The following is a 10,333-nucleotide window of genomic DNA, read 5'->3' on the forward strand; positions in this document are numbered from 1 at the left end:
GATTTATAGACTTAGGCACACACCGAATGGCACCGATATATCGGCTGCCACCTCTCCACGTTCACTGAGCAGTGCTTCTGGGCAAGGGGAGCACCATCAGGAAGAAACGAGAACAGCACAAGAGATATTTCAAAGCAGGAGCAGAAAATCCTGTCTTTAATGAGCAACCCCACAGGGAGCCAAAAGCCATGTTTTATACGGCAAAGTTAAGTACAGGAGGAATTTATTCCTTTAGAGTTATTAACGAGGCAAGGCAACGAAGCAGAAGGATCTCAGGCAGGTCCTACAGGGTAAAGGAATGAGAGAAAATGGAAGATTCTACACAAACCTTGCGTTTTTCCATTCTCTTCCATCGCAGCTGGGCATTCGCAGCAGCCATGGCTTCCACCACAAAGGTCGTAGTCATGTAGCTAGGGAGAAATGCAATCGCTATCAATGCTAACGGCCAAGAATTGTCACTGAAGGAGAGAGAGAATCATTCCCATCTACTCACAGGAGCAAACCAGCCAACCAACACGACCCTTTCACCAGCTCCACACACACAGCGTTTCTGGAGGTCTTTCATAGGATCACCGGGATGTAGCCCCACGGCCCAGGCTGCCCAGAGCAGCGGTGGCTGCCCCATCCCTGGAGGGGTTCCAGGCCAGGTTGGATGGGGCTCGGAGCCCCTGATCCAGTGGGAGGTGTCCCTGCCCATGGCAGGGGTGGGACTGGATGGGCTGTGAGGTCCCTTCCAACTCAAACCGTTCCGTAAGTCTGTGTTTCAGGCAAACAGAAAACGCATCCCTCAGACAAGGTTGACGGGGAACACAACCACAGAGCCAGCAGCAGAGGGACAGGATGGTGGGAAAGCAGTAAAAGCCTCAGCCCTGTCCTTACGGCTCCACCCAGCTGAGCCCCCAATCTCCTACAGACACGAACTCGCATCCTACCTCATAAATCCCAGGAACATGAGGAGCACGAGGCTGAGGAGCCACCCCGCCATCGCAAAGGCCTTCGGCATGGTCAGGGCTCCCGTTCCAACGATGAGGTTGAACATGTAAACCAGACCAACCTGCAAGGAGACACAGAACCCAGCGTGAGAGCCTGCAGCTCTGCCAGGGACAGTCCAAGGCACCGCATACACATGGATTTCAGAGAGAGCAGTCCTTCAGCAAGTAACAAATCCAGGAGGGGGCTGGCAAGCACAGAGAACAAAGCAAGGGTCAGCAGATTTCTGGAGAAACTGATATTCTGCTCCATTTTTCTAATTTTTTTTAAAGATACATTTTTCCTTTTTAAGTTTTCAAGTTAGGAACCACCTGAGATTTTTGGTTGCTTGCTTTTAAATCCATTGCCCTCTGCCAGAAGGACTGGGGTCTCCCCTTGTTTTCCGACCTGAACCTGAGTAGTTATGACTACATACATAAGTTACCTTTCAGAATCTCTTGTTCTTTATCCTTCGTCAAGCAGGAGAGATCCAAACAGAATTCTAACCCAAAGCCCACTTTACCGTCAGCAGCTGAGCACGTTCTGAAGAAGGAATTTGACTTCTGGAAGGGAAAGGATTGCATCCTCTCTGGCAATGAGCTTTTTCCTGCCCCGAGGCACCTGGACAGAACCCCTGGACTATGAATTCAGCTCAACTACAGATCAAAAATTGCCCAAAGTTGGGTTTTTTCCTTTATAATATCTAGGTCAGAGTATCCCCAGAGGGCAGCCAGTAACGAGCTGTGTCTGGGCACACTTTTCTGGGTGTGGAGCAATTAACATCAGGAGAACCGCTCCGCAGAGACCCTGTGATTGCTCCTGCCCTCGCTGAGACAAGCGCAGCAAATTCAGCTTTTGATGAGTCTCCCAGAAGGACAAAAAGAATCAGTCAGTGCAGCTCACAGGGAAGTTGGTTTCATTCAGCTGGCAGAGCTGTCACTCCCTGAGCCCCACTCAAGCGCCCAGAGCCATGAATCACTCCTGACAAAAACCTCCCAGGTGATTTTCCTTGGCTTTGGTCAAGCAGTGAGAGAGAAGAACAGTGCCCATGTGTTCAGCCTGGCCAGACATCCTCAGGGAAAGAGGAGAGCGTGGCCTTCAAGACTGGACTCCGGGAAGAACAAGACCAGGTGACGCTGATCCTTTAGGGTCCAGACGCCCCAGTTACTGCCTTGCTCTCCATTTTCTCAGCTGTGACCTAGTTCTGCAGCCTAATATCCAGTCCTTCTGAATCCAATCCTTAATATGGAGATGAAAGCTTTTAAGCATTTGGAAGCCAACGCATTCATTTCAGAACTGGTTCTGTATTTAGAGAGCACATGTCAGAAGAAAAAACAAACCACGTTTGCAAAGCACTGTTTTTAAAAGCTGACACAATATGAGCGCTTCTGGCTATGAAAACCAGTATTTCCAGTAACATAGGAAAGCAGTAATTGGCTCTGTGGTTTCACAGAATGCCACATCACAGGGAAGAAACATCCTGATTCCCGGTTTTAAAGTGGTTTAAAACAAATTACTGCAACAGCTACAAATAAGTAAACTTTAGGAAATTCAGGGGAAACGTTATATGAAATAAAAGAGACGCGAAGCAGGACAGCTCCACTGTACGAACCCCCCGGTTTCTGCCAGCTTCGCGGACAATTTGCATTGATGAAAACATTAATGAAAAAAGGAAAGCGAGTAGGAGGATGCAAGAGCTAGTATAGGACACCAAGCTCTTTTTAACACTTTTAGATCCACACTTTAAGCAGACACCATTCCTTTGCATTATATAAAGGGATCCGTGAGGTAAAAAACTCCAGTAACTACAAGTACTCAGCACTTTCAAGCACTCTTTGACTTGAACTGCTGAGATTGTGTCCGTGGGGAAGCACAGAGTGAAAACACAGTGCTGGGAGAAGAGGATTGTGAAGAGGTGTGTGTGCAAACTGCGGTACTTACGTAGGGAGAGTAGAGCTCTCCCGTGTCCGTGATGCCGCCAGCCATGGTGACAACGGCTGGGAGGCTCGGAGCACAGCGAGGAGGGCGTTTTCAGGAGGGTGTTTGAACTTCTGGTGCCTTTAACCTAGGGAAACATCATAAAGTCGTGTTAGCTTTGTCAGAAAGAGGAGAATCTCACAAGTCAGCTTTTGTGCCTTGGTCTTGTGATGTTTAACCAAGAGGATTGCAGCAGGACCCTGCCCTTCGGACGGATGTGCCCCGCTCAGCAAAAACCTCTCGCACCAATTAAACTTGTTTAAAAGGAACCAAAAGGCCCTGCCCTTTCATGGCACGTGAGGACCAAACTTCACCCTCCCTAAAGAGCCAGCACGGCTATCTTGGATGCCAAAACCTCAAAAGGAAGAACGCCTGCCTTGCGGATGATCTCACACCACCACTACTCTCATAAAGCACGTGCCTCCAATCTCCTTCCTGGGAGCTGCATAGAGCGATGAGGGCTCCCCTCAGCCTCCTCTTCTCCAGACTGAACAGCCCCAGGGCCCTCACTGCTCCCACAACCCCTGGGCTCCAGACCCTTCCCAGCTCTAAAAGCCCTAAAATCCGGTTCCTGAGCGCCTGCACACCCGGTACGTGGCAGGAGCCACTCAGGCAGCACAGCTCCCAGAGCCAGAGCCCGGCCGGCAACACCTCCTGCGGCAACAGCCCCGGCTCGGGCCGCCACGGGCAGCTACAGCCAACCGAGGGCAAGCAGCGAGACCACGGCCACGCTAACAGAGCCCGGCCCGGGAGGAGAGCCCGGCCACCGAGAGACCCACCGGGACGGGGAGCCCCAACCCCGGGGGACCCACCGGGACGGGGACACCGACCCCGGGGGACCCACTGGGAGGGGACAGCCCCGGGGCCGGCGCCCACCGGGACCCAGCCCCGTCCTCCCAGCCTCCCCGTGCTGCCCCGCACCTGGGCACATTGCCCCCTGCCCCTCGGGACCGCTTCCCCCGCCGGGGCCGGGCCACTCCGGCTCAGCCCCGCCCCACACCGGCACCTCAGGCCTCACCCCTGCCGGGGGACGCTCGCAGACCCCGCCCCGGGACCGGTCCCGTCGCCGGCGGCCCCGGGCCGGCCGCCCCGCCTCCTGCCTTGGGGCGCCTTCCGCGCACGTGATTGCCGCGGGGCGGGGTTTGTGAGTCACGTGATCGTGGGGCGGGGCTAAAAAGGGGGCGGGGGAGAGCGCGGGCAGCGATTGGGCTCGCGGCAATCACGTGAGCGCGGGAGGAGGCGGGCCGCGATTGGGCGCGATTGGGCTCACGTGGAAGCGGAGGGGCGGGGAATAGGCGGGGCTGGTGGAGAGCGCGGACTGTGATTGGGAACCGTGTGTCACGTGGTATCGGCAGCACGGGCTGCGATTGGACGCGGAGCGGTCACGTGATCCGAGCGTCACGGGCCGCGATTGGGTGCTGGGGGTCACGTGGCCGCGGTGCGGCTCTTCCCCTCGGCCCGGGGGTCCCTCGGCTCGGACCCTCCTCCGGCCCTGCTGCCGTCTCGGCCCGGGTCCCGCCTGCCCTCAGGTCCTGCTTCCCCTCGGCCACGATCTCCCGCCGGGCCCTGCCTCCCCCTTTCCCCGATCTCTCTTCAGGCCCCGGGGCTCCCTCCAGGCCCTGCCTGCCCTCAGCCCCCGATCTCCCCTCAGCTCCTGCCTCCCCTCAGTCCCAGTCGTCTCTCAGGCCCCTCTGGGCCTCAGTTCTCCCCTCAGGCCCTGCCTCCCCCCGTCCCAGACCTCTCCTCAGGACCGAGGTTCCCTCCCAGTCCCGGATCTCCCCACAGCCCCCGGATCTTCCCTCTGCCCCAGTCTCTCTTCAGGCTCCGGTCTCCCCTTTAGGCCCACGCTGTGTCAAAACAGGGCGCCTCCACCACCACCCGCATCAGGAAGTGTTCAATGGCTCCTGTCAGGGCAGGTCTCTGCCGATACAGCCCAGTTTCGGAGGGGGGGGGGGGACACAGAAGGATTGCTATGGGCACGAGGGGATTGATGTGAGCTGGGGTCTGTCCTTGCAGTGTGAGCAGCAGCCGCTGCCTCCCAGAGGGCTCCATGAGGTGCTGTCCCATCCCTTGGCCTTGCTGGAGACACGGACTGGGGTGTTGGGTCTCTCCCTCAGTGCAGAGGCCATGAAGATTAACGAGAACACCGTGCTGCAAGGACAGAGGGTGACCCTGGTGCCATACATGTCTGCACACGTGCCCCGGTACATAGCTTGGATCTTCATCTGATGCTCTTGTGCAGTCTGATTGCTTTGCTTCTTTTCTTAAAGGGAGCGTGGTGGTCAGAAAGGGCCCCGGCCTGGCAGCTGCAGGGCCCTCTTTCGCCCAAGTACTTGTAGAAAGGCTCGGCTCTGCCCTCCATGCCCCGCAGCAGACATCCCTGGCAGGTCTGGACTCTGCTGGCTCCGTTGACAAAGAGAACTTCATCCGTGCTGCTGTCCACGGGAGGGGGAATACCTGGCTGCGACTGAGCCACCTGCAGTCCTCTTGTTCATGCGTGTCTTTCCCTAATGACAGAGGAGGAGCAGAACTTCAGTGCATAAAGGTTGATAAATCAGAAGCAGGCATGCAGCCTTGGCACAAAGGTGCCAGCATTACTCATTTTGTCAGTGTCTGGGAGATGCATTATCGATCTGAGTTAAATGAAATGTGCCGGAACTTCATGTTGCTGGCTCAGTACTTCTAAAAACATCAAGTTTGCACTGGGCGCTCTTCACACAAAGCTACAGGATGGGCAAACCTTGCTAAATTCCCACAGATAACACCGATTCCTGTGTTAACCTGAGGAAGGGAGGCTTGTGGATAGGTTTAAGTTGCCATGAGTGCCAGGCTGGTGTTTCCAGAACCGGTTTGTGACAGCCTGACCCTTAGAGCACTTGTGGGAATCTGCCTGTGCTGCTGTAGCTCTGGCAGTGACCTGGTCCTGGGTCCCCTTGTCAGGTACCACCAGTGGATGCAGTCGGAGGAGCTGCAGCGCCTGACCGCCTCTGAGCCCCTCAGCCTGGAGCAGGAGTACGAGATGCAGCGCAGCTGGCGGGATGACGCCGACAGTGAGGAGCTTGACTGTTTCCTGAGGGTGGGTGGGAGTGGGGAGCAGGTCCTTCTGTCCTGTGATGGACCCACAGCGGCCGAGAGCCCTGGTGGGTGGGCTCTGCTGGCTGGACCAGATGAAATGTGAGACGTTCTGCAACAGTAGCTTCAAACTGGCTTTGTTTATAGCTGGTACATGTGCAGGGAAGCAGGGAACGGGCAGGGCTGTTGGTGTCCTTTCTGTGCAGTTTTTCAAAGACTACAGGGATTTACTTACCCCAGCTTTATCTGCTGAGCTGCTGCTGCACAGTCAACACTCCTCAGCTCTGATCACCGTAAAACGATGGCAGGGGGTTGTATTTTTCCTTCAGAAATGGAATTACTTCATAATTACCTGGTGGGAGGTGTGCTGACTGCACTGGTTCCCTGGCCCTCCTACAGGTCATGAATCACTGCCCATAAAAGCCTGAGAGAAATACAGCCAGCTGCAAAATACTGAGACTGGCAAAGAGCTCTGTCTGGAGCATTTGTCTTATCTGGCATTAAAAGGAAAAATAACGTGGAGGAGGTGAATCACGAGGTCTGCCTCTTGGGCACCAAACAATTTGTTGCCTGAACTTGCTGCAGAGTGAGACCTCAGTCATGGAATGAAACTTTCCACGCTCCTTAACAGGCTGTTTGTAGTGTTGGTGCCTACATCGCCTCCCAGTGGGTTTTGCAGAATGTCTTGTATTCCTAGAGATGGGAGCAGGCATGCTCAGCACAGGAGGCCTAATTCTTAGTTTTTCCTTGCTGTTGACATGTGGAAACGGTTGTTTCTTTATTGCATGCTTGTAGTTTCATCCTTCAGTCATTTGTAACTCTCAGTATGCCCTGGAAGTGCTGCCATGGTTTTGTTTCCCCAGAGTGCACCTTCATCGTGCTGGACACGGAGCGGTGGTCCAGGCAGGCGTGCGCAGATGAGGACTGCATGGTGGGGGATGTCAACCTCTTCCTTACCGACACCGAGGATCCAACGCTGGGCGAGATTGAAATTATGATTGCAGGTCAAGTTCTGCTTCCTAGCTTGGGTCTCCATCACCATGGCTAAAGCAGATGTTACACACAGCAGCTTTTTATTCTCCTTGCCTTCCCGTGGCTGTTCTGTTCTGATCCTTTGCTGGCCTGGGTCACAGTCCCTTAGGAAAAGCGCCTGGCATGGCTGATCTGTCCCTCATAACTGAACACTGTGCCTCTCTTTCAGAGCCCGGCTACCGAGGCAGAGGGTTTGGCAAGGAGGCAACTCTGATGATGATGTCCTACGGTAAGGGTGGCTCAGTGTGAGGGAACGGGAGTGTGGTTGGGATGTGGTCTGGAAGCACAGTTTCCCACTGGTATGGACTGGGATCCATCTGCCTGAAAAGCTGGAGTTCTGTGCTGCCAGAGATGCGGCATCTGAGCAGGTAACAGAAATGCTTCTCTCCAATTCCTCCTGCAGGAGTGACAAAGCTGGGGATCACCAAATTTGAGGCTAAGATTGGTCAGGAGAATGAAGCCAGTATCTGCATGTTCAAAAAGCTCCATTTTAAGGAGGTATGGTAGCAGCCCCTCTTCCACCCAGAGAGCGTGACAGCGTTGTCCTGCGACCGGGACTGAGCCACTTCTCCTCTGTGGCACAGGTTGCAGTGAACAGCATTTTCCAAGAGGTGACACTGAGGCTGGATGTTGGTGACCAGGAGAGGCAGTGGCTGCTGGAACAGACAAACCATGTGGAAGAGAAGAGCTACGTTGAACCAGCTGGGGTGCTGGCAACCTGACAGGCACATCCAGACACAGGCCTGGTTTCCAGGGAGGAGCTGGACGTTGTCGTGAGGTCTGAGCGTGGAGGACGCCGCACTTGGCTGGTTTAATCTGTCTCCTGTGGTTACTTTCTCAGCTTTGCACCTTGTTGCACCAGCCAGGAACAGTGCCTGAAATGTAGACCTGGAGAACAGCCACCGATTCACAGGCTTGACAGGGAATGACTGCAACTTTAACATGCTGTTCCTGCAGAACCTGGAATCGCCAGCTGTTCATTAAACCCTGGTGCCACAAGTTTCTTGGACAGGCAGCACCCACCACTATTCCTTCTCCCGCTGCCTTTAGAGCAGGGTTCATCAGCTCAGCCGTCTCGGTACACCCATTCTGTTTGCTCTTGAATAAAATGAGTGATGAGGATCTGAGGTGCCCGAATGCCATCTGGGAGCAGCAGGGCTTGGCTGCTTGCATTATCATGGAATCACTGACGTTAGAAAAGACCTCTCGGCTCATCCAGTCCAACCATCAGCCCAGCCCCACTGTGCCTGCTAAACCACATCCCAAAGTGCCTTGTCCACATGTTCTTTGAACCCCTCCAGGGCTGGGGACTCCCCACTGTCCTGTGCAGCCTCTGCCAGGGCTTCACCACTCTGTCCCTGAAGGACTGTTCTATAATATCCCATCTAAACCTCCCCTGGAGCAACTCGAGGCTGTTTCCTCCTCCGCTGGAAGCTGAACAGGGGAGCAGAGCTCTGTGAGCCCCCTCTTGTGGGGTGCTGGATTCCAGGGGGGCCCTGGGAGCGAGAGGCTGGGATGTGGGTGAGCACAACCAAAGGGCAGATTTAGGTGATGGGAATCGCTGCCATCGGAGCAGAGAGCAGAGCATCGCACCGTGGCTGCGGAACACGGTGGCACTGGCAGCTGCTGGAGGCCACAGAGAAACCCCCTTGCTGAGTTGCAGGCTGTGCTTTGGACATGGAAACCTCATTTCGCCAGGCTGCTGTTACAGAAGGGAGGAGGAGGAGAACAGAGCAGGAGACAGCACAGCGATCGCCTGCGTCAGGGAGCTCAGGACTTGCCCTGCTCAGCCTGGAGGTGCCGTTCACTGCTCTCCAGTAAGATAAACGGGGGCAAATAATCTCTCTTACTGGGGCAGAGCTGTTTAGGGCAGGAGTTGGCCTCAGCTGTGGTACAGGAACTCTGTGAGGGTGACTTGCACAACTCCCACCGGACCAAGGCTTTAATGCTGTGATTTACCTGAGCCGTCCTGCCCCGCGCAGCAGGGAAGCTTGCTAAGCAGAGCGACAGACGGTGAGGGGGATAACAGGCGCTGCTCCGTGTTCTCCCACTGCAACAGCAGCCAGAATGGGTAATTCTAGACCAGGAATTACTTGTTCCAATTACACAGTGCCAGGTAACAGCTTCCAGATTTGCCTGCGGATGTTTTTACCAGAGACTGGAATTTTTAGTGTTGCTGTGCCTGTATTTTTAGGGCCGGGGGTGTTTAGTTTTCCAGTTTTAGTTAAATTAAGCACGTTCCTGTAACTAACATTAAAACCAAGCGTGGGAACAGTGTCTTTTAAACGAGTATTTAGCATAGATTTAGTTGTAGCAAACACTTTGTGCGGTAACAGTGAGGAGCAGCTCCCGTTCCAGCTGGGATTACCATTGACGAGGGCTGCTAATCCTGCTGCTCTTTGTCACCTGCTACGGGCAGGGATGGATTCTGTCCCCGAGAACGAGGTTTGCGGAAGCTGCTGGGTGAAACTGCTGGCTCTGTGCTCTGTCTGTGGAGCGTCTCATCCCTCTGCCAGAGGAGCGAGGTTGGAGTAGCAGCAAAGATGTAGCTGGGGTGGGATTTGCTGCCCTGAAAAGTGACCAAGGTGGGAAAAATTATTTCTTTTAACTGTTGCCAGAGCCGAGGGGGGCACAGTGAAACCGAGCTGCTGTCTCCACCTCCCTATGCCCAGCCAGTTGCTCCGGAGCCACTGAGCAGCCCGCTTGGCATCTTCCGTCCCCCGGCAACGCCAGAGCTCCCCTGCCTCCACAGGCTGGGAAAAGCCTTTGCCCTGGCAACCCAAAACAAGGTTGGGTCTGTCCCAGCGCCACGGCCCTCACCCAGGCTGGGGGGGTCCAGGCGGGGCTCAGCTGGGGTTCCCAGAGGGATCCAGTCCCAGGCTGCTCCCACCAGGCAAAGATCATGGAAGGGTTTGGGTTGGAAGGGACCTCACAGCCCATCCAGTCCCACCCCTACCATGGGCAGGGACACCTCCCACTGGATCAGGGGCTCCAAGCCCCATCCAACCTGGCCTGGAACCCCTCCAGGGATGGGGCAGCCACGGTGCTCCCAGGGCCCCGCGGGTACCCCCACTCGTGCCCCACACAGGCAGCCCCAGCCCGAGATGGCATCTGGTGACAGGGATGCCCTGCTTGTCCCAAAGGGGTGAGGGTGGAAAACCTCTGTTCAGCAGTGCACAGCAGGTTGAGGTGGGATCCCCTGGCTTCCAGGGGGGAGTGAGAGCAGCTGTGTCCCCTGAAGATCTGGTGGCACATTGTCACTTGGGTGTCATTCGCACTGCAG

The 10,333-nt window shown here is 55.3% G+C and overlaps 2 protein-coding genes across 5 annotated transcripts in view; one reads left to right on the forward strand and one right to left on the reverse strand.

Annotated features, from left to right (window-relative positions):
* Nucleotides 1-4,086, reverse strand: part of TMEM104 (transmembrane protein 104) — a 39,278-nt gene extending 35,192 nt beyond the window's left edge. For 2 of the 3 annotated variants that reach the window (XM_054082997.1, XM_054082995.1), the window contains exons 1-4: nt 3,965-4,086; nt 2,911-3,034; nt 933-1,054; nt 329-410 (exon numbers count right to left, since the gene is read on the reverse strand). In XM_054082997.1, the coding sequence (XP_053938972.1) occupies nt 329-410; nt 933-1,054; nt 2,911-2,955 (249 nt within the window). In that variant the 5' untranslated portion in view covers nt 2,956-3,034; nt 3,965-4,086. Of the gene's footprint in view, nt 1-328; nt 411-932; nt 1,055-2,910; nt 3,035-3,952 lie in introns of all 3 variants that reach the window. The other variant, XM_054082996.1, reaches the window with a different exon arrangement.
* A 258-nt stretch (nt 4,087-4,344) lies between these two features.
* On the forward strand, nt 4,345-9,336 carry NAT9 (N-acetyltransferase 9 (putative)). 2 transcript variants are annotated; one of them, XM_054083703.1, is made up of 7 exons: nt 4,345-4,475; nt 4,963-5,150; nt 5,887-5,996; nt 6,882-7,022; nt 7,220-7,279; nt 7,454-7,548; nt 7,635-9,331. In XM_054083703.1, the coding sequence occupies exons 2-7, from the start codon at nt 5,074-5,076 to the stop codon at nt 7,770-7,772; spliced, it is 621 nt and encodes a 206-aa protein (XP_053939678.1). In that variant the 5' UTR covers nt 4,345-4,475; nt 4,963-5,073; the 3' UTR covers nt 7,773-9,331. The 2 variants fall into 2 exon arrangements, with proteins under 2 accessions (XP_053939678.1, XP_053939679.1); XM_054083704.1 differs by lacking the exons at nt 4,345-4,475; nt 4,963-5,150 and adding an exon at nt 5,157-5,491 and having other exon boundaries at nt 7,635-9,336.
* Nucleotides 9,337-10,333: the final 997 nt, after the last annotated feature.

Source organism: Cuculus canorus, chromosome 18 (assembly GCF_017976375.1).
Source record: "Cuculus canorus isolate bCucCan1 chromosome 18, bCucCan1.pri, whole genome shotgun sequence".
Taxonomy (NCBI): Eukaryota; Metazoa; Chordata; class Aves; order Cuculiformes; family Cuculidae; genus Cuculus; species Cuculus canorus.

What these genes read in the sequence shown, in the direction of transcription:
- NAT9 (XM_054083703.1), top strand. Translation starts at nt 5,074, where the DNA reads ATGAAGATTAACGAGAACACCGTGCTGCAAGGACAGAGGGTGACCCTG. An exon ending in ATGTCTGCACACGTGCCCCG is followed by an intron (nt 5,151 to 5,886) that starts GTACATAGCTTG and finishes TCCCCTTGTCAG; the next exon opens with GTACCACCAGTGGATGCAGT. An exon ending in GATTGAAATTATGATTGCAG is followed by an intron (nt 7,023 to 7,219) that starts GTCAAGTTCTGC and finishes CCTCTCTTTCAG; the next exon opens with AGCCCGGCTACCGAGGCAGA.